This window comes from Colossoma macropomum, unplaced genomic scaffold (assembly GCF_904425465.1).
Source record: "Colossoma macropomum unplaced genomic scaffold, Colossoma_macropomum, whole genome shotgun sequence".
NCBI classification, from domain to species: domain Eukaryota; kingdom Metazoa; phylum Chordata; class Actinopteri; order Characiformes; family Serrasalmidae; genus Colossoma; species Colossoma macropomum.
In genome coordinates this window covers 9,110,888-9,137,469 of record NW_023494794.1, presented here as the reverse complement: position 1 = coordinate 9,137,469, position 26,582 = coordinate 9,110,888, and the positions used below count along the sequence as shown (strand labels likewise).

Here is a 26,582-nt window from a genome sequence, read left to right as displayed (position 1 = left end):
ATAGCTGCATAATGGGTTATGTGGAGTTAAGACTCTGGGTGACCAGGGCGACAACCCACTCAGTGGCCTAAGGGTTAGCCTATTACGCTAATGGAGAAACAACATTGTAATCACTCTGTCGTAGGCTGTTATATTAGTCTTATGTTGCTTTCAAGGGGTCTCAGTTGTGTAGGAAGAACCCACCAGGAGGCAAAACGTGATTATTAAGTTGGATATATAGAAATTTTCAATGCAGCATTAACTGGTCAAGTTTAACAGCAACGTTATTTTCATCATGGTGGAGGATTGAAGGGAACAGTCAGTCACAGGAAAGCAATCATATAAACTGTACAAATATATTAAATGGCAATGGTAAAATGAATTTTAAATGTGTAATCCCACATTTTATTTGTGCTTCGAATGAGTTAAAAAAACAGTAAAATAAGCTAAAGCCAATATATGTCAGCTAGCTAATAAGCTACAACACCTATTTCCCAACCTCAGTGTTCTGTTTATCCCTGACATAAAACACATGATGTAAAAAGCGAGTTTAATTTCTTCCTCTATTATAGAAAATAACAAAGAGCATCACTGTGCTTTCTGATAACTACTGTGGACTATCCAACAGTCATTTTACTAAAGGACAGCATTCATAAGACTATATGACACCTATGTAAGCCTTTTAATCACAAACATATATAGACATTTATAAAGGCTATTTCCAAACAGCATTAGTTCAACACTTGCTGAGATAAAACTTCATCAAAATTGACAAAAGCAGCCTATATGACAACTGATGCTTGTTGGAATGAGCCTTTATAAATGTATATGCAAGTTTATGTCAGCTGTCATGAAAGGCTTCTGTGTTGATTAGCCTTAAGTTGCTGCCCCTCAGTAAAGGGTCACCACAAAGCCTCGCTCTGTAAAACGAATTAGCACATAATAAAGTATTCTACTACTTTATTTTGCAATTAATGCCCCATAAGGCCATAATTCTGCAACACTATTTCTAATTTCCTAAGTTTCCTAAAACCAATTAAAAAAAGAACCGAATCATCCTAGCATTTTCAACCAGAAAGGTGTCCAAATAATATAATGCTAAATGATGTGCGGTTCCTTTGCTCATTACAAGCCATGTTAGCAAAAAAAAAAAATCTCACAAGCTCATTTGTAATGCACATGTTGCCCACATGGGAATACTGGCTAGTGAAGTCTAACCCATTAGCTTGTTAGGCTTTTAGCCCAGCCTACTTGGAAAAAGCTTGGCTGAATGTTTTTGACAGATTTGTGTTTTAAGCCAGTGGCACATTCCCTCAAGCCAGGACTCTTCCTGCTGGCTTTCTTAATTGTTTCTAACGTGCCATTTATTCAATTGGAGGTTTTTGCTGGATAATCCAGGAATCCCGGAAGGTGGCCGGTATCCTGTGTGGCTGACACTGTGACACTCTCAGTGCTAACAGGTTTTGGGTGTTAGAGCTGGAAGGGTGAGTATAAAAGCAAGACGCAGACACACGTCGAGGCACATCACCTGGACCAAGGAGAGACACCGGGACTGAGAGGTTTGCTAAAGGAGGCAGAGACGAAATAAAGGAAGGCTCTAGACACACAATCATCAAAAGCACCTCAGAAGGTCAGAAGACACCAAGAAAATCCCAGGTCGCCTGTCCTTGCTCTCAGGCTTCGAGAGAGTTCCCCTCTCAGTGCCAGCATGGCCGTACATGCGAACGAACCCGTATTTGCCGCCCGCCGCTACAATGAAGACACCACGAGAGAGTCTGCGTTTGTTTATACAAATGCTAACAACACAAGAGGTGAGTAGAGAGCTCTGTGTTATACATCACCATATTCATTGTTCCAATGCAATATCCTTTGATATCCAATGTTGAAAGAAACTTTGGCCTTGAGTAACTGTTGTGTGAACAAATATTTATCAAAAAGTGGGTAATTCAATTCTTATTACAACCTTGTTGCTGAAAAAGACAGGTTTTTCCTCCTCTTCGCAGATCCATTTGAGGGTCCAAACTACCACATTGCCCCTCGCTGGGTCTACAACGTCGCTTCCATATGGATGATCTTCGTTGTCATTGCGTCTGTCTTCACTAACGGCCTGGTAATCGTAGCAACAGCAAAGTTTAAGAAGCTGAGGCACCCTCTAAACTGGATTCTGGTAAACCTGGCTATAGCAGATCTTGGAGAGACGGTTCTCGCCAGCACAATCAGCGTCATCAACCAGATCTTCGGCTACTTCATCCTTGGGCACCCCATGTGCATCTTTGAAGGGTGGACCGTGTCTGTCTGTGGTAAGTGTGTTGGATTCGAAAATTGTATTTGCTCTTCACGTTGATTTATTCCTGTGAATGTGTCATAGCAAGACAATGCATTTCAGTATCAGGAAATACATACTTTGCAAAGCTTTCAAACCATGCTGCACACATATCTACAACCTGTTGGAGTAATACAGTCAGTTTCCTTGAAAGACATGTCAAAAATTCAGAACTAAGCCTGATCCACTGTAATGTAATGAAGTCAGAGAACAAGCTTGCGTTAATCTGGTTAAAGCTAATCCACTGATGGAAGTGCAGCTAGTGTAGTTAAGTAGATCAGGGTTTCTCAACCTGTGGTCAGCGGACCACCAGTGGGCCGTGAAGCACTCTCTAGTGGTCCGCGGGCCTTGAACTCACGATGAGGTAGTAGTTCGTAGTGGGCCGGTAGAGATGTATAAACAAAAACACTGCAGTCACAGCCACCAGCACGCAGTGCAGAGTTAGCCAGAGACAGATAGGTTCCTCACGGCGTTTCTTCTACCTTGTTCGGTGCGGATCTATCAAACTTTTTTCTTTAGTTCGCTTCGTTCTGACGTGTGTGAACACTCCACCTGTATTTGGGTCTGAAACAAACAGCTGAAACCCACGAGTCTCGGTCTGCTGAACGGTCACCCTGTTCAGTTCACTGCTGATGGGATGCATTTTATGATGAAATGAGGGAATTCATAATTAGAGCTGGCTTTTCTCTTCTTCTAGCAGCACGTCAGCGCTGTACCGTCAGTATAATCTGCCTGTTTTAACGTCTGACTTATTGCTCTAATGTTGTTCCTGCAGCTCGAGCTGCAGTTGATAAAAACGACAGACGAGCCATAAAATAATAGCGAAGATCTGTGTTTGATTTCTGGCCAAACATCAGCGACCTGAGTAGTTAAACTCAACTTAATAAACTAATGACAAAGAAGCAAATATTAAGTAAGTTTTATTATTATTGTTGATTGTGATGACGCTGATCCAAAAGCATGAGTGGAGTGAGGTTTATTTCAAATGAGGCGCTAAAACCCTCAAAACCAAAGACACATCTCCAGGCCAAACAGTTACTCCTGTGGAAAAGACACAAGAGTATTTTCAGTGAAATCGCGATGAACTGCAGCTCCAAATCACAGTCCACATCTACATCTATCTTTTTTCATTTTCCCCTTTTTTGACCTCTTTGCAAACAAAAGGTTTTTGTTGTTTTGTGATGTTTAAAATAACTGCAAATTTTGGTTTCTGCGATTGAGCTGAAATGGACGATCTGATCTCTTTCAGGCCCTAATTCACAAGTTTTCAGTGTGAGCAATTAAGAAAAAAAGAAAACTTAAAAAAAAAAGTTGATTTCAGTTTTTCTGTGGCCTGCTATGCTTTACATTTATAAACAGGTGGGCCTTGGGGTGAAAAAGGTTGAGAACCCCTGAGGTACCTTTCATTCTTTCATTGTGTTTAAGCCACATTACTGTTTCTGAATGGTCAAAATTTACAGACTCAGGAAAAAAGAGACTGTGAGACAGATAGTTGCTTCCCAGATACCAGTCACTGAATCCATGCTAAATCAACGTTAAAGCGTCATCGCTAACTTCATTGAATCAAAGTTCTAATCTGCCTAGTTAGCAAAATTTGTCAGGCCCATTTGTGGACCACATCCTTGGGTTTGTTCTTGCCTAGTATACGGCTGGATCTTCGGCAAAGATCTGGCCCATACAGTGTCAAGTGAGTAGAGCTAATGGATGTGGCCCAATTCTGGTACAACTACATTGTGGGTCCACAACAATCACACTAGAATTGGCCCATAAGTATAGACACGAGGTAAAACCGCATGAAGCTGTCCGGTATCTGGCCCTATTATGGCTCGCCTGCCTAACATCTGTCTGGTAGTCAACCAGTACTTGTGTCAGAAAGCAAGAATATGCCTAAAACTGTCTGCTATCTCCCTGAAAACAAGCTGTGTTTTAACCAGATGTGCAAGAAGCAATGTATATTTAATGTTACTGTGGTCAATGTTAGGAGCTGCTGACTTTCACTGATAGGTTAACGTTGATCTAACACAGTGTTGACACTGAAATTTCAACCTTGACCAAAATGATGATTCTGATGATCAATCAACATGGATCAACATTACCCTGCTATCTCAGTATGGTCACAGGGAAACAAAAGCCTACAGGTGTTAGCTATGAACTGGGAATCTGTACAGCTTACTAACATAAACCGATTCTTTAAATTTGGCAGGCCATGGAAAGCAATGCATGAAGAGCCATCAACTCAAGGGGGCTGTAATGTTTACACATTTTAACATGCTAGCATGCTAACTCAATCAGCTAACTATTTAGGGTGTCCCTAGCTTGCCATATTACCTGATTATATAAATCAGTAGCTGTAGACTGCTGCAGTTGAGTCTTTTCTACCCCGTTCTGTAGTTGAGTTTGCATTTCATAAACTGTAAGATTAGCTGACCTGACTGCACGAACAGTTAGCAGCATAGTTAGCACTTGTGATTCTCTGTCAGTGAGAGGTACAACATTTCCTGTTTCGTTGGTGATGCAGTAAGTAGTTCAAATACGCTACCTTCATATGGATCCGTAGGCTGCAGTATGTGACTTCAATCAAATTTCTAATCAATTTGTAACCATCGCTCTCTCACTATTGCAGGCATCACTGCTCTATGGTCTTTGACTATAATCTCATGGGAGCGCTGGGTGGTGGTGTGCAAACCATTTGGTAATGTCAAATTTGATGGGAAGTGGGCAGCAGGAGGAATTATCTTTTCCTGGATTTGGTCCATCATCTGGTGCACCCCTCCAATCTTCGGCTGGAGCAGGTAGACATGCAAGCAAAAAATTACTGTTTAAGAATAGAAGATAATAAGTTCTCATTCCCCTCTTTTCATTCTCATCTTTTTTTTCAGGTACTGGCCTCATGGGCTCAAGACATCTTGCGGTCCTGATGTGTTCAGTGGGAGTGAGGATCCCGGCGTGGCCTCTTACATGATCACACTGATGCTGACTTGCTGCGCTCTTCCTCTCTCCATCATTATCATATGCTACATCTTTGTCTGGAGCGCCATCCACCAGGTATCTCACACCTGCATCTATGAAGATACATTTACAATGAAGGCTTTCAAACAGAACCGATAACAGAGAAAATGCAAGTTTGCTTCAGTATGAGGCAACTGTGTAGATTTTTTTATGAGACATTTTGTAAACTAGCATATTCTCCCGCCTCTGCTGACCACAGTCAGCTAGTTCCCAGTTATTTCTCTATCAAATAAACAGCTAAGCCCTTTGACTTTACAAGTATCTTCTTCTGTCCTGTTGGGAGCGCCATTCCCTGTAGACCAGTGGGTTTTCAACTCAACTCCCAGTAACACTTACTAAACTTGACATTAACAGAAGAGCTTGTTTGAGCAGGGAAATAACCAAACTGCACAGGACCGGAGTTGCATACCTTTGCAAGCCATACTTAAGAACTTTCAGATACATCACATTTAGGCGAGTCAACATGAAGGGGGTTTTCCCTTGCAGGCAAACACCTACATTTTTGATGAACCCAGAATCCATATATCTTCTTTAGGCCATCAAAGAGTCCACAGTATCTCTAACTCGTCCTTTTCAAATAGGTTGCCCAGCAACAGAAGGACTCAGAATCCACTCAAAAGGCAGAGAAGGAAGTGTCCCGCATGGTTGTAGTGATGATCCTCGCCTTTATTGTGTGCTGGGGACCATACGCCTCCTTTGCCACCTTCTCCGCCGTGAACCCTGGTTATGCGTGGCACCCACTGGCAGCAGCTATGCCCGCTTACTTTGCCAAGAGTGCCACCATCTACAATCCCATCATTTACGTCTTCATGAACCGCCAGGTGAGAGCTTAGGATATCTCTGACGCTTAAGGATTTGCCCAGTCTAGGGTGCTCCTAAAGCCTTTCTCAGAACTCAAAGTAGACCTGGAAGTACCCGAGACAATCTTTGTCCAATGCCTCAGAGTAGTTTGAAAGATGGTACTACATGTATTTGAGTTACTTGTCTACGTTTGAGTGCACAATACTGGTTCTTGAAGGTGCTCTCTGCATAGGTTTGTTTTCCCCTAAACCCACTCATGAAGGAGAAGATAATTATCCATGAAGTTGCTAAAGGCTTGGTGTTCAAACTGGGACAAAGGCACAGTACACAAATATCCACAGATTTTCAAGTAATTGGAATGATTACACTAAACTAGGGGTGTAATGATTCACCAAATCCATGTAATCAAGTGGCGTCTCAATATCCAATATGGCAAAGATAGTCAGTGGCATAAAACGTGCCTTAAATTAGTTTCCATGTTTAGTTTATTAGTGTATTCAACATCATAAATATACTATATTCAAACTAAAGGCTGTGCATAGTGTCCCAATCTATTGCTGTAGTTAAAAAATAATGTTCTGGCCCTAAGTTAACACACACATGTTCTATCTCCACACTAACTATATGATTGACGATAATGAAACCATCCCATTTTTAAAGGATGCTTTTTCAGTTGGAACATTTGACATTTTTGCAGAGCCATTTAAATGACTCATGTCTTTTTCTTTCAGTTCCGTAGCTGTATCATGCAGCTGTTTGGAAAGAAGGTGGAGGACGCATCAGAGGTTTCTGGCTCTACCACAGAAGTGTCTACAGCTTCGTAAACAGTCTGCTGGATACACAGATACATATCAGGATCACACATGGACTGCAGTCATTATCAGCCTGCACTGTATGCTACATGCATTATGGTCACTTAGCACAGCTCAGCACCATAAAGGAATATTTTTATTTCTTATCAGGACTCCATGATAGTGGCTATGATGACATTTATCATTGAATGTGCAGGATATTTCTGACACATGCTCAAATGTGCTCCTGGTGTGTTCGCTTTGCACCTGGACTGTTTCTCGATATGCTGGAATTCTGCATGCAATGTTCTCAAACCACTGACCTCTGCTACTGAACAGCTGAACCAGAAATGAAGGCTGGAAGGGGTCCCACACCCTCCCATCCCCCGCTTACCATCCGCAAAAAAGACGTTCTTCCTGCCAATCACAGCTCTGTATCAGTCATCTACTGTTAATGTCTGACTGGAGGTGGAACCTGAGTGCTGCTGCAAAGCTGTAGACGTCTAGAAACAGACACTTTTACTTCACTGAATTAAAAAAGGTCTTAAGTTTTCTTTTATTGCTGTTGCTAGACAACATTTTACGTTTAGACTATCCCTGTATTATTCGCAGGTGTTTTAAATGTACAATACCAACTGTAAAATTTTGTATTAACAGTATAAATCTACAGAGCTGTTTTTTCCCCTTCTCTAAAATATGATTTTCTGGCAACAGAAAAGATTTCCTTCTATTTCAATGCAGAGGCTTAGGAGAAGTCCACAGCATTAATCTTCGAAGCTGCTTAATCTGAAATATCAAAAGAGTTAATGGTATCACTCGGTGTGTATCAAGGCAGCCTTCATCTGACTAAGATCCCCATCAGGTTCAGAGAGATGTGCTGTAATTGTCTTTGCACCTGTTGGGTTCTGTAGACTAGATATGCATTTTTAAAAAATGACAAAAAAATAATGTGTATTTCTTTTTTTCCTCTAGCAAAATAAAGAAAATGTTTGCAATTGAAATCTGGCATCTTTCCTCTTCTCCAACTCTCATCAAAATAGGTCAATAAAATAGTAGCAATGAATGACAGGTAATTTTGGCAATGCTGCGCTACATTAGCATTGTACAGCTGAAATGTCCATTTAATCACATCAATTTTTAATATTGCAGTATTGCTGTTGTGCATTGGTGCACATTGAAAATTAGTCTGAACACGTGCAGATAGAGTGAGATTGAAGCAGTGTAGCTTACTGTAAGGGAAGAAGTGGTAAAAGTGGTACTTGAAAGTGTGGAAAAGAATGGAATCTCATTCTTTGAGGTTCTTCAAGATGAAGACAAGTGAGAAGTTAGTTAGACACTTTCACAGCAAAGACTTACTGTGTATGAATCTTCCTTTTTTTGGAGAGAAGTTTTGGAGAACTATCAAACTACATGCTTATCCAAGCACAACTCAAGCCAAGATCTTGGTCCATGGCTCATCAAATAAAACCAAATGCAGAGTAAACAGTAAATCAGAACTTGGAGCTCATATATTGTTGGTGTTATTGTTTGCATTTACTGTTAGCACCACATTTGTGAGAGAAATCATGAATCCACCACACAACATCCAGAAAATATCAGTTCTGTGATGGGAAACCGACACAGGTACTCAACCAGGGAATGGATAATTCTGGGTTCAGATTAGTAATATGCTGCCCAAACACAGAATCCAATCATTAAGTTACACTCTTAAAAAAGATCCATAAACACTCAAAGAACCCCTTGCATGATTAAAGGATTCTTTAGACTGATGGAGAATGTGCTAAAGATGGTACTACATAGAACCATTTTGAAAATGGTTCTATATAGCACCAAAAAGGGTTCTTCTATTTTTACAAGCTTGAGAGTAACAATAGAAGAATCCTTATGGTTGCTATATAGAACAATTTTCAAAAAGGTCCTATATAGAACCGACTGTAGGACATTCATGCACATTTTCCACCAATCCAAAGAACCCTGTCATGATGCAAAGAACCCTTTAATCATGCAAAGGTTCTTTGAGTGTTCATGGTTCTATATAGAACCATTTTCTTTACTAAAGAGCCCTTGAAGCACCATCTTCTTTAAAGAGTGTACATAAGTAGCTGCTTAGGACCTCACAGCCACCAGGGGGCTCCCCAACAACTTCTGAATTATTATGTTCAATTATGTTGTCTTGCTGGTGGAGGAGCACGTACCTCTTTACCTCTGTGACACTGGAGAGGCAGAACGACCACCTTTTCCAGCCAGATGGCACATACTGACACACACCTGAGGGAAAGATGACAGCGTGAAGTGGGTCTTCGGGCCTGGGGAGGTCGACATCCATGTGTCATGGCCCACCCACTGTCTCTCGACCCTCATGGATGCAGCAATTCTCCCACTGGAGGATAAGAAGCATGGCACAGTGGACCTCAACCTGGTGTCTCTCCTCCCTCCCGCTTGGACATGGCTTCTCCCCCTCTCTCTCCCCTCTATGTTCTGCTGGGCGAGCCGGGGAGGTCAACGTCCTGCCCCCCCTCCCGTCATTTCCCTGGCCAACAACTGCTCCCGAGCCCCGTCGTTTCTTTCCTGGCTGCGGGCCAAATTTGCAGGGGTGGGGAGGTGGGGCTGGAGAAGCCATGCCAACGGTGGACGATGAGGACTCTCCCTGGCCAGAATGGTTGCAATGGCCTGATGCCAGGGCACTGCTGGGGGCTCCAAAGAGCACATCTGAGCCAATGCCAGGGCCACCGACAGCATCGTCAACAGCACGCCAGGTGTTCCAGAGGGCACCCCAGAGCCATCATCAACAACAGCACCACCTGTTGTCCTGGAGGGAACTCCAGAGCCATGGCCAGCATTGATAGCAACACCTGGTGTCTCGGAGGGCAACCTAGAGCCGCCAGCCCCGCCAGAGGGCATGTTAACATGTATCTGTCTTCATCTTCAAGAACCCCAAACATGGATATGCTCTTTTATTTCCTTTTTTAACTTTATTTTACAATTAACTTATTAAATTTAATTTATCTTTTTACATTTATAAATTTTATATATGTACTTCTACATGACTTATTTTTACTAATGCCATGTTATATTTTATAATTTATTTTAAAAATTAATGTTTTTTTGTATGTTATTTACACAGTCTTTTTGTTTTGTTTTTGACTTTTTATCTTATATTTTATTTTCTAGAACCAAAGGTTGTTGAGGGGAAGATATTGTTTCAACAAAAACATTTTTTGAGGGTGGGGTAGGAGTGGGGGTATTGTTAAGATCTTCGTCTTCAAAGAAGACATAACAAAATGTAATAGCTGTTATAAACTGAGGTGCCATTAACAAAACGGATAGTTGTAAAGTAAAGAACCCAATCCTCATAGGATTGGTTACCATGTGATGATCTTTTGCAACTCCAAATATACTCCAGATCTACTCCAAATTACCCACAAAAATAATTTACAATGGCCTTACCAGTAGCCTTACCCAAACTCCACTCATAACATGTAGAGGGAGCTCAAGAGTCCATAAGCAACGACTGAGTATTCTGAGGGATCTGACCTCAGTTTTGTGTTTTGTTTTGTGAGCTCTTACCTATCCAGATCACTAACAAACCACTGCAAAAGCATGAGGACACAGAACTTAAGACCTAGAGACCCAGCAAGCAGTGACATAATTCTTTAGACGAGGGTTGCCTAAAATTAGCCCATAAGGAGATTTGATTTGGCCCACCATATTTCCATGGCCCACCCCTCACCCAATGAGAGAACATATTCCTATACTATACATAACCTTTAAAGGAAAATAAATTATTATTTTCCTTTAAATGTGTATTTTTAAAGTATTTTAGCAACAAAGTGCAATGTTATAAATTACACTGCCAAAAACTACCTACCTTATTTATTTGTGTACTGCTTTGCCTTTTTTGGAACCCAACAAACATTGCAATTTGGCCCCCTTTGACAAGGCACTCCTGGTCAAGACCTTCAAACAGTAAAAGTACAATGAGAAAAAGAACAGAAAAAAAACAGAGGATGATATAATGATGATAAGTGAAGGAGGCTAGTCCTTTCCAAAAAGCCCTCAACTGGCCAATATCTTCACAAAAATGGTACTGAAAAGATTAAATAAAAACATCCTTGAGCATCAACTACAACAAAGTTTCTTATAATTGCTATTAATTCCAACTGTTATTAATAACTATGTTATTATAACTACGTTTTTACCACAGACTTGACAATATTTTGATCTTTCGTCCATAGAGCCACACACTCACCATTTGTGCTATGAACTAATACAGACTCTGATGGTTTCCTCATAGGATTGTGGACAGCAGTCATGGCCTCAGATGTGCACTGAGCACTCTGGAAGTCTGTAAAAGTCTTGTCTTGTCTCTGCAACTTGCTTATATACTCACCTGTATCCAAAACCTGCCACCTTGACGCAAGGATCACCAGAACAATCACCTGTGTGGGTAATCCGTAGCCATTCCTGAGGTTAGGATTAGCTGTTTAACTTATTTAATAAGTGGAAAAATTACGAACAATTACGAAAGCCGGCAGGAAGGTTCTTGGCTTGCAAGAAAGTGTCATTGGCTTAAAACACAAACCTGTCTAAAAGAGTTCATTCTGCCAAGCTCTGTCTAGCCAGGCTTGGTTAATGCTCTGCCCAAGCTAATTAGGCCAAGCAGAACAATGGATACAAGTGACAGGCCATTTGACTTAAGGGAGGTATGTACAGTAACTAAAACAGCTGAGCATCAGAAGAGGACATAATGGTATTGAACTGAATGCTCTGTTACAGGGACATAGTTACATGTACAACCATGACTCCTACAAACCTTTAGAGAACCAAAATCTGTGCAATGCCTTATAATATTCCTGCCCTAACTTAACCTCACCAGCAGATCTTTGTCTCGCCCCAGACTCACATCACTGCTGTCTTGCAGCTCCTGTCAGCATAGCTGCACTGTTCTTATGCTGACGCTTTTTGCTCAAAATGGCTTGCGTTAGCCATTTACACAGGAAAAAGGATCATCCTCAGCTTACAGAAATTCAATTACTTAAAAATTCATCTAAACTTATTAGCTTCACTAACCTAATGTAACATTTTTAAATTAGAAAAAGATTTTTCTTTTATAAAAATGAAACTGCAGCTGAAGCAACTTACGAGTGGCTGTACACAGCCGTGTTAGCATAGTAAGAGTACTGTCTTGAAGTGCGTTCAAAATGTACCAAGTTTAAAACTTTTACGTTGAAATATACCTAGAGAATTCTGTTAAACAGAAATACTTTTGCAACTTCATCATAAGTGACTAAACCAACATCACTTCCTAGAATCACTCTGATTAGAAAACCATCTGTTCCTCGAGTAACCACAAGAAAGCAAATCAAGGATTTAAACAAGGATTTAGAAAGCCGGTAGGAAGAGTCTTGGCTTGCTGTGTGGACAAGGGACTTTGTTCCTTCAGTGATGACTGGAAGGCCCTACTTCCAACAACTGCTCTGCTGCATTCAGCTCTGAGCCAAACACGCACAACAGCCAATTAACATAACTTCTGGGTTTTTGAAAACACTCTTGACTGCACAGGAGGATCTTTGAGTTTGGAAGGTGAAAATCAATTCAGTCATTTACACCGATCAGGCATAACATTATGACCACCTCCTTGTTTCTGCGCTCATTGTCCATTTTATCAGCTCCACTTACTATACAGGTGCACTTTGTAGTTCTACAGTTACAGACTGCAGTCCATCTGTTTCTCTGCATACTTTGTTAGCCCCCTTTTACCCTGTTCTTCAGTGGTCAGGACCCTCATGGACCCTCACAGAGCAGGTACTATTTGGGTGGTGGATCATTCTCAGCACTGCAGTAACACTGACATGGTGGCGGTGGTGTGTTAGTGTGTGTTGTGCTGGTACGAGTGGATCAGACACAGCAGTGTTGCTGGAGTTTTTAAACACTGTGTCCACTCACTGTCCACTCTATTAGACACTCCTACCTTGTCAGTCCACCTTGTAGATGTAAAGTCAGAGACGATAGCTCATCTGCTGCTGCACAGTTTGTGTTGGTCATCCTCTAGTCCTTCATCAGTGGTCACAGGACGCTGCCCACAGGACGCTGCCCACAGGACGCTGTTGGCTGGATGTTTTCGGTTGGTGGACTATTCTCAGTCCAGAAGTGACACTGAGGTGTTTAAAAACTCCAGCAGCACTGCTGTGTCTGATCCACTCAGACCAGCACAACACACACTAACACACCACCACCACATCAGTGTTACTGCAGTGCTGAGAATGATCCACCACCCAAATACTACCTGCTCTGTGAGGGTCCATGGGGGTCCTGACCACTGAAGAACAGGTAAGTAGGGCCTTCCAGTCATATGTGCCTCTCTACACCACAGAGTCTGATAGAAGGCCTTTCCTAACATTTATTTATTTATTTATTTTTTGGTAAAATGATTCCATATTGTTTGAAGAACTGTTGCATAACTAGGTTGTACACAACAAGTTAGCTTGATTTGGTGTTCTGTTTTGATTTTGTTCTAGCAATTTACACAAGGGAATTATGCTTTAGGTACTGTTCACTATAGAGTTGCCAAAAGTTTTGGTGAATTTTCTGCCTCATCAGATGTGCAAAACCTAGTAATTAAAGGCTAATAAATAAATTGAACTGCTCACTTCATGTCCTGCCACAACATTTCTATAGGATTACAGTCAGGACTTTAACTTGGCCATTCCAAACCACAAATTTATTTTTCGTTAACCATTCTTTGGTAGAACGACTTGTGTGCTTAGGGTCGTTGTCTTGCTGCATGACTCACGTTCTCTTGAATTTCAGCTCACAGACAGATGTTCTGGCATTTTCCTTTAGAATTTGCTGGTATAATTCAGAGTTCATTGTTCGATCAAACCGTCCTGGCCCAGATGCAGCAAAACAGGCCCAAACCATGATACTACCACCACTGTGTTTCACAGACGGGATAAGGTTTTTATGCTGGAATGTAGTGTTTTCCTTTCTCCAAACATAATGTTCCTCATTAAAACCAAAAAGATCTATTTTGGTCTCATCCATCTACAAATATTGTTCCAATAGCCTTCTGGCTTGTCCCTGTGATGTTTAGCGAACAGCAAGCGGGCAGCAATGTTCTTTTTGGAGAGCAGTGGCTTTGTCCTTGCAACCATACAAGCCGTTCAGTGTTATCCTGATGGTGGACTCATGAACATTAACATTAGCCACTACAGACAGGACTTTAGTTGCTTAGAAGTTACCCTGGGTTCCATTGTGACCTCACACTATTACATGCCTTGCTCTTGGTGTGATCTTTGTTAGTCAGCCACTCCTGGGGAGCATACCAAGGGTCTTGAATTTCTTCTATTTGTACACAATCTGTCTGACTGTGGATTGGGGGAGTCCAAACTCTTTAGAGATGATTTTGTAAACTTTTCCAGCCTGATGAGCATCAACAACTCTTTTTCTGAGGTCCTCAGAAATCTCCTTTGTTCGTGCCATGATACACTTCCACAAACAGGAGTTATGAAGATAAACCAAACAGGGTGGTCACATGATTGCCATCCCATTGATTGAAAACACCTGACTGTTATTTTACCTTCAAATTATCTGCTAATACTGAAGGTTCACATACTTTTGCCACTCACAGATCTGTAATATTGGATCAGTTTCCTCAATAAATAAATGACCAAGTCTAATATTTTGTCTAGTTTAATTTGGTTCTCTTTATCTACTATTAGGACTGATGAAGTTTTAGGTCAAATGTATGCAGAAATATAAAAAATTCTAAAGGGTTCACAATCTTTTAAGCACCACCGTAGACTTTGGCTCTTCAATACCACAGCTGGGCAACCCTGCTACAATGTACAGTTACACAATTCTTACCACATGCAAAAGCCTCTGATGCTGATCTGACAGGCAGAAAAGGCTACTAAAAACTAAAGACAGCTCTAGATAAGCTTCTAGATAAAAAAAACTATATATCTCTAAATCTGGTAGTTCTTGTGCAAAATCCTGCAAAGCTGATAATTGGCACATGCAGGTTCTCCCAGGCTGATAACTGACAAATATTGCAAGAATAATATACACACATAGAAGTCTCAATGTCTGATTACAATAAACTGTAATCTAAAAGGCTGTGGTGCCAATAAGAAGGAAGTGGCAGATGCTACAAAGGCTGATAAACAACAAAATGGATATCTTCTTTCATAATGAAATAAATGCCTCCTGCAAGGCTGGTTAATAATATAAACTGTCTCTCTTGCTGATAACAATTGACAAATACTTACAGGCTTGACAAGAATGCACTAAACACCTCCAAGGCTGATGGCATTAAACTGAAATCTGACAGGCTGTTTAAAACTAATGATGGCTCCAGTGCTAATAAGATCGAAGGTCTCTCAGGCTGATTTGTGCCAGATGCCTCAAAGGTTGATAAACAAAATGGATACTTTTTAGTAGATAACCTCTATGCAAGGCCTGCAAGCCTGGTTAATAATGCAAAGTGTATCTGAGGCTAATAATGACAAATACTTAGGAGGCTGATAAGAATGAAATGAATGCCTTCAAGGCTGATGGCAATAGAGTGAAATCTGACAGGCAGATAAAAACTAGATTGCTACATGGCTGGAAAAAAACAAATGGATTCCTTCTAGTAAAGAACTTATATGCCTTCAAGGGTGGTTAATGATGCAAAGAGTTGCTCAGGCTGATAACAACTGACAAATACTTAGGAGGCTTATAAGAATACCCTGTAAACTGTAAACTGACAGGCTGATAAGGCTAAAAAAAAACTAATATTGATAGCTCTAGTGCTAATGAGAAGGGAGGTCTCTCAAGCTGATAACTCTACACCTATGTTTCAGGTGAAACTGATTCCATACCTGTTAACACCCCAGTCAAACTGACTCTACACCCATGTCTGCCTCTAGCCAAACTGACTCTATACCTGTGACCTCCCCAGCCAAACTGACTCTACACCTATGACTGCCTCTAGCCAAACTGACTCTACACCCATGACTGCCTCCAGCCAAACTGACTCTCCACCCTCAAATGCTAAAGAGGGCCACTAAAGAAGTGAATAGGAAGGATGCATAATTATATTTGGCCACCCGTGGCCTAGCTTTAGTGATGATGTACAACGTGGTAATTGAAAATCATTAACAAAAACCTTGAGAAGTTGCATGATTAAGTGAAAGTTGCATGAATAATTGCTGCAGGCCTCCAAAGTAATTTGATCAAATTCAGAAGTGTGTAGAGGAAAACTTCAGATGTGTCCAGAATTGGTCCACAACGTTCACACCAGAAATGGCCCACAAATATAGAAACAAAGTAAAATCACATGAAGCTGTTCAGCATCTGGCCCTATTCAGGCCCACATGCCTATTTTTGTTTTTCATTTGAGAATGCCAGCTTCCCTTCTGTAGATTTCATGGTGAATAGACCAATAGAAACAATCAAAATCAATCTTACATTAAAAGTTAATAATATTTTTCCTTCTCCTGTAAAGTTACCATATTGGAGATTGGAAAAGGTTCTGAAAGTGATGATATTCAACTACACTGTAAAAAATTGCTAACTTAGGCCATGTTGGTATGACTCGACTCTACTCAGCTAGACTCCACTCAAGTGGACTTGACTCGCTTTCGGTACCAGCTACTTTGTTTTCTACTACATATATAGTTCCCCCTCAATGTAGCTGGTCATCATAGCAATGGCAAATGAAATTGCTGTGACGTAAAGGTGACACTTTTTTTTCAGAAAAGGCTGACATCAGCAAGACAAAAGACTGGTGAAAAAAACAGAAGAGCTTGGGAAACAATACATCAGAGTTCAGACAACGAGATGATTCCGGTTGCTCAAAAAGGACACAAGAGGGTACGCTATCCTTGTAGCCAACGTTAGGATATGTGTTTAGCAATTCTCCCCGACCAATCAGTAGTCTGTAGCATTTTTACGTCACCTTTTGGTATTGGTTCAGCTTGCTTGGAACCTCTATGGAGATGGTACCAAAAATAGTATCTGGTACCAGGTACCAGATTTGCCTACTGGAAAACCAAAAAAAGGCAAGCAGAGTTCAGACGAGTCAAGCCGGTACTCCACAGTGAAAAAGTGGCTTTACAGTCTGATTTTATTATGCTACATAGTACAAAAAAGTCTGTTGGCTTCTTTTTTGGATGAAGGATGAAGGTCTCAGACTTTGCATTGATTACAGAAAACTAAATAAGATCAAAAAATGTTACCCCAGTCCGTTGCCTTTGGAACCAGCAGTTCTATACGATTTTCACTAAACTTGATCTCCATAGTGCTTACAACCTTATTCGTGTAAAATATTGTGATGAGTGGAAAACGGCTTTCTCTAATAACAATCATCATTATGAATACTTGGTAATGCCATTCTGACTCTGTCTTTCAGTCTGTCATTAATGATGTGCTCAGAGACATGCTTGGAAAATTTGCAATCTTAGTATATTCCCCCAATTTCAGTACCCATGTTCGCCAAGTTCTCAAGAGACTTTTAGACAATCAGTTATACATAAAAAGTGAGTAATAGCTAGTGGGAGCTATTCTATCAAGCCTTGGGTACACTATACGAATTTTTAAGTCTTAGTCTTCACACAAAAGCTGTGGGTAATCACAAATTACCCACAGCTTTTGAAATGTCAGAAACATTGTTCCACCATATTTTTAGATTATTTGGGATACCAGAGGACATTTCATCTGACCATGGTCCTCAATTTACCTCAGGTGTATGGTTTGCTTTCTTTGAACACATTGGTGTTAATGTAAGTCTCACTTCTGGATATCGTCCCCAGTCAAACGGACAGGACGAGCCTGACTGGGCTTGATTCTTACCTTGGGCGGAAATAGCACAGAACACACCTAGGATACCAACCTCCACATGCCATGGTCTGCGGCTACCACAGATGTTCTAGCTGTGGATGAAGAGGAGCAAAGAATTCTGGGCATCAAAACATCAATGTACATAGTGCACTGAACAGGTCTTGAGGCCTTCTAACAACCTGGAGACATGTGTGGCTGTCGACTCAGGATTTCAGGTTTGAGGGCTGCAGAAAACTAAATGTGTTGGTCTGTTCAGTGTTTTTGAACCTGTTCGCAGGTTGCTGGACTCCAGGCAGAGAGGAGGTCGTCCACAGTATCTGGTAGACTGGGAGGAGTACGATCTCAAGGAACGTAGCTGGGTAGTGGCCCAGGACATCCTGGAGTCTGGTCTGGTGGCAGACTTCCACCATTTACACCCTAACAAGCCTGCCCCTCGTTCCAGAGAACGTCTCAGGAGCCAAGCAGGTGAACACTGTGGGAGTTGCACTGGTGGACGTCTTACTTTGTCCATTCAGCAACTCGTCAGCTCCAGTGGGTCCGAAGGCATCCGTGGAGGTGTGGTTGGTGGTTGTTGTGGTTGCCCTCGTCCCTCAGCCACACCAAACTCCTTAGGGGGTCAGGGGGTGGGGGGGTGGGGGGGTACCTCCTCTGCTTGTTCCCTTTCTCCTGCCGGCTCACTTGAGGCAATGGACTGTCTGGAAAACTCAGTTAGTTAGTTAGTACATAAGCCCGGGATTTAGTTTAGAACGTTGCGAAGTACTGCCAACATTTCCTATTGCCTACTAAATGCTTCATATCTGTAAAGCTTATCTGTGTATGACCTATTTTTTGTGTTTTTTGACTTGTCTTTTCGTGTTTGCCATTGTGGTTGGATTGTTGCGCTCTACTGATCTTGTGTTTTCGAGGTCGGGTTGATTACTGGATTCTCTCTTGATACTCCTTGTGTTGTGGTTATTGTAATCTCTGGTTATGACTAGCCTGTTAGGATTTTGCTATTTGTGATAATCCAAACCCCTCAAGTATAGTACAATCTTGTTTTTTAATCTGCGAGCATCTATAGACCAGGGGTTCTCAACCTTTTCCCAAGGCCCATCTGTTTATAATCACAAAGAATAGCGGCACCCAGAAAATGTAAAATCAACTTTTTTAAATACAAATTTTCTTTTTCTTTTCTTAAGTGCTGAAACTGAAAACCTGAGAATCAGATCAGATATTTGCAGAGACGGTAAAAGGGGAAAAAGCAAAAAGAATAAGAATGTACAAGGTGGAGGTGGACTGTGATTTGGAGCTGCAGTACATTGTGTTTTCACTGAAAATGCTACACTGCCTTTGGTCTCGAGATTTCTCTTCAGTTTTGAGGATATTTGTGATTCATTTGAAATATTCAAACCACACTCCACTCACCAGGCCTTTGGTTTAGTGTCCAACAATCAACAATAATAATAAACCTTACTTTATATCTGCTTCTTTGTTATTGGTTTATCAATTTGAGTTTAACCCCTCATGTCGCTGATGCTCGGCCAAAAATCCGTTCTGATCCATGAGCCAAAATCAAACGCACATCTTCACTCGTCACGTGATTTTATTTTACAGCAGGTTGTGGTGCAGAAACTAGAGCAAATGAGGGTCTGTAAAGAGTGAGATGTTAGAACTGCTAGAAGAGGAACGCAAGCTCTGTTGATGAACAGTTTTATCACAGACTGTGTTCCCACAAGCAGCCAGGGTTTGTTTGGAAGCCGACCACAGTTCAGACCCAAATGTGGGTGGAGTTGTCAAAATGGAGTGAACTAAAGAAAAAGTCAGATATGTCCACACCAAACAAGGTGAGTGTAAAAGCGCCTTGAGAAACATCTCCATCTCTGGCTCGCTAACTGTCTGCATTGCACGCTGTGTTGTCTCAAACTGATGACGTGCAGTGTTTTTATTTGTATGTATATTGGTCATAATTTAAAAACGATCGCTTCTCGGTTCTTTATTATTAGGTTAATCTTTGTTCCACTTATGTTTTCATGACATTAAAGTGACATTACTGGTCCACTACGAACTACTGCCTCCCCTGATTTCAGGCCCGCAGACCACTACAGGGTGTTACCACAGGTTGAGAAACTCTGCTATAGACTATCTAACAGTCATAAGTGATCATAAAAGTTTTTAAAAGTAGCATTTTACTCAAGAGCAGCATTCAGAAAACTATCGACACCTATAGAAGCCTTTAATCACAAATGACAAACATATATGAACATTTATAAATGCTATTTCCAGAAAGCATTATTTCTCAACACTTGCTGAGATAAAATTTCACCAAAATTGCCATAAGCAGCCTATATGACTACTGATACTTGCTGGAATAAGTCTTTATAAACGTATATGCAGATTTATGTCAGTTGTCATGCAAGGTTTATGTGTCATGTAGCCTTAAGTTGCCATCCTTCAGTAATGTGTTGCTACAAAAACTTGCTCTGTGAAAGGGGTTAGCACACAATAAAGTAGTTTATGTTGCAATCAATGCCCCTATAAGGCCATAATTCCGTCACATCATTTCAAATTTCAAGCTTCTAAAAACAAATTTAAAAAGAACCCAATAATCCTAGCATTTTTTTTTACCAGAAAGGTGTCCAAATGACATAATGCTAAAAGGTGTGCGGTTCCTTTGCTCATTACAAGCCATGTTAGCAAAAAAATCTTATAATCTTATTTGTAACACACATGTTGCCCACATGGGAATATTGGCTAATGAAGTCTAACCCATTAGCTTGTTAGGCTTTTAGCCCAGCCTACTTGGGAAAAGCTTAGCAGAATGTTTTTGACAGATTTTTGTTTTAAGCCAGTGGCACATTCACTCAAGCCAGGATTCTTCCTGCTGGCTTTCTTAATTGTTTCTAACATGCCATTTATTCAATTGGAGGTTTTTGGCGGGTAATCCAGGAATCCCGGAAGGTGACCTGTATCCTGTGAGGCTGACACTGTGAAACTCTCAGGGCTAACAGGTTTTGGGTGTTAGAGCTGGAAGGGTGAGTATAAAAGCAAGATGCAGACACATGTCAAGGCACAACACCTAGACCAAGGAGGGACATCCCGACTGAGAGGATCACTAAAGGAGGCAGAGACGAGAAGGCTCTAGACACACGACCACTAAAAGCACCTCAGAAGGTCAGAAGACACCAAGAGCATCCCAGGCCGCCTGTCCTTGCTCTCAGGCTTCTGCAGAGTTCCCCTCTCAGTGCCAGCATGGCAGCACATGCGAACGAACCTGTATTTGCTGCCCGACGCTACAACGAAGACACCACAAAAGAGGCTGTGTTTGTTTACACTAATTCTAACAATACAAGAGGTAATTATAGAGTTCTGTATTATACATCACCTAAAATTTACTGTTCCAATGCAATACCTTTAATATCCAATGCTGAAATTTAGCAACTGTTATATGAACAAATATTTATCAAAAAGTGTGTAATTCAGTTCTTTTTACAACATTGTTGCCAAAAAGACAGGTTTTTCCTTCTCTTCGCAGATCCATTTGAGGGTCCAAACTACCATATTGCCCCTCGCTGGGTCTACAACGTCGCTTCCATATGGATGATCTTCGTTGTCATTGCATCCGTCTTCACTAACGGCCTGGTAATCATAGCAACAGCAAAGTTTAAGAAGCTGAGACACCCTCTGAACTGGATTCTGGTAAACCTGGCTATAGCAGATCTTGGAGAGACGGTTCTCGCCAGCACAATCAGCGTCATCAACCAAATCTTCGGCTACTTCATCCTTGGGCACCCCATGTGCATCTTTGAAGGGTGGACCGTGTCTGTCTGTGGTAAGTGTGTTGGATTCAAAAATTGGAATTCAAAAACTGTATTTGCTCGTCACTTGAATTTATCCCTGTGAATGTGTTGGAACAAGACAATGCATATCAGTATCAGGAAATGCATACTTTGCCAAGCCTTCAAGCAATGCTGCTTACATATCTACAACCTGTTGGTGTGAGTCAGAGAACAAGCTTGTGTTAATCTGGTTAAAGCTAATCCACTGATAGATTGTGGGATGGGATTTGGACACCTCCCTGGCTGGGTTTAGTCCAGTGAAACAAGAGTGTAACTGCAAGCACACTACACGTGTGAAAGTGTCAAGCTCCTTTGGTAATTGACTGACTCCTACAGGGATCACAGTCAATCCACAAAATATCCTGGGAATGCAGCTAGTGAAGTTAAGTAGATAGTGTATGACTCAGGCATAGTGACCGTGTTTAATGAATGCAAGTAGAGACCATGGAATGTCATGGCAATTGATCCTTGCTACCTTTCATTCCTTCATTGCGTTTTAGCCACATTACTGTTTCTAAATGGTTAGTATTTACAGATTCAGGAAAAAACATAGCAGTCACTGAATCCATGTTAAATCAACGTTAACACGTTGTCGCTAACTTCACTGAATTACCGTTCTAATCTGCCTAGTTAGCAAAATTTGTCTGGCCCACTTGTGGACCACATCCTTGGGTTTGTTCTGGCCCAGTGTATGCCTGGGTCCTTGGCCCAGATCTGGCCTGCACAGTGTAAAGTAAGCAGAACTAATGGATTTGGCCCAAAATTGGCACAACTACATTGTGGGCCCACACAAGCACACCAGAATTGGCCCATATAGACATGAGGTAAACTGCATACTGTTGTCTGGGATCTGGCCCTATTCTGCCTCCATATGCCTAGTAGTCAACTAATCCTCTTGCCAGAAGCCAGAATCGGCCCAAAACTGTCTGCTGTCTGGGTAATGTTAATTCTTAATCACTTTGGCACCCTGAATTAATTAGATGACTGGTTTACTCCACAAGATCTTTTTCTTTGGGTGCTCTGAAAATTAAAAGCAAGAAAATAAGCTGTGCTTTGACCCGTTGTTATACAAGAAGCATAGATATAAGTATATATCTCTTTTTCTCACTGTTATATCAAAAGCAGACAACCAGCTCAATAAATGGCTGTTAATTAGTTGATTTTCGCTAGTTAGCAAAGCTAATATGAACAGCTGTGAGTGGGATTTTCTGCTGCAATAGCACAGTGCTAAATCAGATAATACTTCAAAGACTAAGACAGTACTGTCTATCACTCAAACACTGAAACTTTCATGTTAGGAACATTTTTTTTTACCTCTTACAGAAACAACAGCAGGTTGTGAGGAGGACTTTAGATTTAACCCTTCTTCTATGGAGAGTTAATTCTATTGAGTTCTGTCACATGATCTTGTGGCCTACTATAAATCTGTTTATATTCAACATCTTTATTGCCTGACTTTCATCTCACAATTAACTATAAATGAAAGTATATTTTTTGTCACTGTGGGCAACGTTAGGAGCTGCTGTCTTTCACTGATAGTTTAACGCTGATCTAACACAGTGTTGACATAGAAATTTCAACCTTGGCCAAAAAATCAAACATGGATCAATGTCACCCTGTTGTCTATGTATAGTGACAGTGCAACAAAGCCTAGAGGTGTTACCTAAGAACTGGGAATCTCAACAGCTTGCTAACATAAACTGATTCTTTAAATCTGGCAGCCAATGGAAAGAAATGCTTAAAAGACCCATCAACACAAGAGAACTGTAATGTTAGCATGCTAGCAAGCTAGTTAGCAATTGTGATTCTCAGTCAGTGGGAGGTGCAGCATTTCCTGCTTGGTTGGTGACGTAGTAAGTAGTGTCAATATCAGGTGAAATAGACTGCCTTCATATGGATCCATGGGCTGCAGTACCTGACTTCAATCAAACTTCTAATCAATCAATATACCTGTAACCATAACTCTCTCTCTATTGCAGGTATCACGGCTTTGTGGTCTTTGACTATAATCTCCTGGGAGCGCTGGGTGGTGGTGTGCAAACCATTTGGTAATGTAAAATTTGATGGGAAGTGGGCAGCAGGAGGAATTATCTTCTCCTGGGTTTGGTCCATCATCTGGTGCTCCCCTCCAATTTTCGGCTGGAGCAGGTAGATATGCAAGCGTACGCAAGCAAATTCACACAGAAGAAACATATTAAGAATATAAAGTAATAAGTTCTCACTCCTCTGTATTCTTCTTTTTCTTTTTTTTCAGGTACTGGCCTCATGGCCTAAAGACATCTTGTGGCCCTGATGTGTTTAGTGGGAGTGAGGATCCCGGAGTGGCATCCTACATGATCACACTAGTTCTGACCTGCTGCGCTCTTCCTCTCTCCATCATTATCATCTGTTACATCTTTGTCTGGAGCGCCATCCACCAGGTATCTCACACCTGCATCTATAAAGAAGCACATTTCCGATGAAGGCTTTCAAACTAAACTGCCAACAGAGGAAATGCAAGTGTGCTTCAGTGGCATCCGTGTACGTTCTTTTATTAGCAATTTTGGAAACTAGCCAGTCCTCCCTCCTCTTCTGACAACAATCAGCTAGTTCCCAGTTATTTCCCTTCATGCTAAATCATGGTCTCTATCAAATAAACATCTAAGAGCAATTGGCCTCATTGATTTTTCTTAAATTTGTTCTTGAGAAAGGTCCTAAGAAAAAATCTACAACAGATTTACAACATGTTCTTAAACCACAGAACTGTTCGCATCTCTGTGCTCTTGAAAATGCATAGATTCTGTTCTTACCCAAGAACAAATCCCAAATAAGAAAACATTGGTGAATGTCAGAATCTTCATGAAATCTACATAAGTGGGTTTTTGAGAAGAATGGTTGGTGAATGAGTCCTGTTGACTTTACAAGTAGCTTGTCCTGTTGGGAGCATCCTTCCCTGTAGACCAAGAGGTTTTTTTGCTTGGATCCTGGCAACATCTACTAAACGTGACTTTGAACAGATGAGTTCGATTGAGCAGGGAAATAACCACAGGACTGGAGTTGCAAATTGCATACACTTGCAAATCATTTTTAGGATTTTTTAAATCACATTTACGTGACTGGACATGAAGGGGGTTTTCCATTCCTTTCCAAATGCTTACATTTTTCTTTAATGAACCCAGAATCCATATACTATATCTTCTTAAGGCCATCAAAGAATCCACAGGATCTCTAATTCTTCCTTTCTAAATAGGTTGCCCAGCAACAGAAGGACTCAGAATCCACTCAAAAGGCAGAGAAGGAAGTGTCTCGGATGGTGGTAGTGATGATTCTGGCCTTTGTTGTGTGCTGGGGACCATACACGTTCTTTGCCACCTTCTCCGCCTTGAACCCTGGTTATGCGTGGCACCCACTGACAGCAGCTATGCCCGCTTACTTTGCCAAGAGCGCCACCATCTACAATCCCATCATTTACGTCTTCATGAACCGCCAGGTAAGATCTCAAGATATCTCTGACACTTAGGGATTTGCCCAGTCTGCTCTGGAAGTACCCGAGACAATCTTTATCCAATGTTTCAGACAAGCTCAAAAGATGGTACTACATGCATTTGAGTTACTTGTCTACATTTGAGTGCACAACACTGGTTCTTAAAGGTGCTCTGTGCATAGGTTTGTTTTCCCCTGAACCTGTTAATGAAGAAGAAGATAAATATCCATGAAGTTGCTAAAGGCTTGGTTCTCAAACTGGGACAAAGGCATAGTACACCAACATCATTACATTTCCATAACTAATTGGAATGATTACATTAAACTAGGGGTGTAATGATTCACCAAATTCATACAATAAAGTGGTCTCTCGATTTCCAATATGGCAAAAAAATAGCTAAAAATTACTGATGATAATGAAATCATCACATTTTTAAAGGATGCTTTTTCAAAAGATTTGACATTTTTGCAGAGCATTTAAATGACGTATGTCTTTTTCTTTCAGTTCCGTAGCTGTATCATGCAGCTGTTTGGAAAGAAGGTGGAGGACGCATCAGAGGTTTCTGGCTCTACCACAGAAGTGTCTACAGCCTCGTAAACATTTCTGCTGCTCCCTACCGCAGAAATACATATCAGGATCACACATGGACTGCAGTCATTATCAGCCTGCACTGTATGCTACATGCATTATGGTCACTAGGCATAGCTCAGCACCATAAAGGAATATTTTTATTTCTTATCAGGACTCCATGATAGTGGCTATGATGTAATTTATCATTAAGTGTGCAGGGTGTTCTGACACATGCTCAAATGTGCTCCTGGTGTGTTCGCTTTGCACCCACACCATTTTTCGATATGCTGGAATTCTGCATGCGATGTTCTCAAACCACTGACCTCTGCTACTGAACAGCTGAACCAGAAATGAAGGCCGGAAGGGGTCCCACACCCCTCCTTTTAGTATCCACAAAAGACATTCATAATGCCAATCAAGCTCTGTATCGGTTATCAGTTATATATGACTTACTTGAGCGGTTATCACCTGGCGGGAGTGCTGGTGTAAAAGTTTAGGTTTAGAAACAGATGGCCTAACCCTGTCTTTGCACCTATTGAATACTATAGACTAGATATGCATTTTCAAAAAATGAAAAAAAAAACCCCAAAACAACTGTATGTGCTATATATGTTTCTTGTTTTTCTCTAGCAAAATAAAGCAAATGTTTGCAATTCAATTCACCTTTTTCCTGTTTTCCTTAACACCCATATATACAGTATCTCACAAAAGTGAGTACACCCCTCACATTTCTGCAAATATTTTATTACATCTTTTCATGGAACAACACTAGGATATAACTTGGATATAACTTAAAGTAGTCAGTGTACAGCTTGTATAGCAGTAGAGATTTACTGTCCTCTGGAAATAACTCAACACACAGCCATTAATGTCTAAATAGCTGACAACACAAGTGACTACACCTCACAGTGAACATGTCCAAATTGTGCCCAATTGTGTCTTGTCCCTCCCTGGTGTCATGTGACTCATTAGAGTTACAAGGTTCCAGGTGTGAATGGGGAGCAGGG

At 41.1% G+C, this 26,582-nt stretch overlaps 2 protein-coding genes across 2 annotated transcripts; both read left to right on the top strand.

Moving 5' to 3' along the window:
- Positions 1-1,687: 1,687 nt before the first annotated feature.
- LOC118814471 (green-sensitive opsin-2) lies at positions 1,688-6,936 on the top strand. The gene is made up of 6 exons (XM_036580097.1): positions 1,688-1,790; positions 1,983-2,279; positions 4,926-5,094; positions 5,182-5,347; positions 5,893-6,132; positions 6,844-6,936. Exons 1-6 carry the CDS (start codon positions 1,688-1,690, stop codon positions 6,934-6,936), a joined length of 1,068 nt encoding a protein of 355 aa, XP_036435990.1.
- A 14,019-nt stretch (positions 6,937-20,955) lies between these two features.
- LOC118814470 (green-sensitive opsin-2-like) lies at positions 20,956-25,602 on the top strand. The gene is made up of 6 exons (XM_036580096.1): positions 20,956-21,058; positions 21,239-21,535; positions 23,522-23,690; positions 23,797-23,962; positions 24,772-25,011; positions 25,510-25,602. Exons 1-6 carry the CDS (start codon positions 20,956-20,958, stop codon positions 25,600-25,602), a joined length of 1,068 nt encoding a protein of 355 aa, XP_036435989.1.
- Positions 25,603-26,582: the final 980 nt, after the last annotated feature.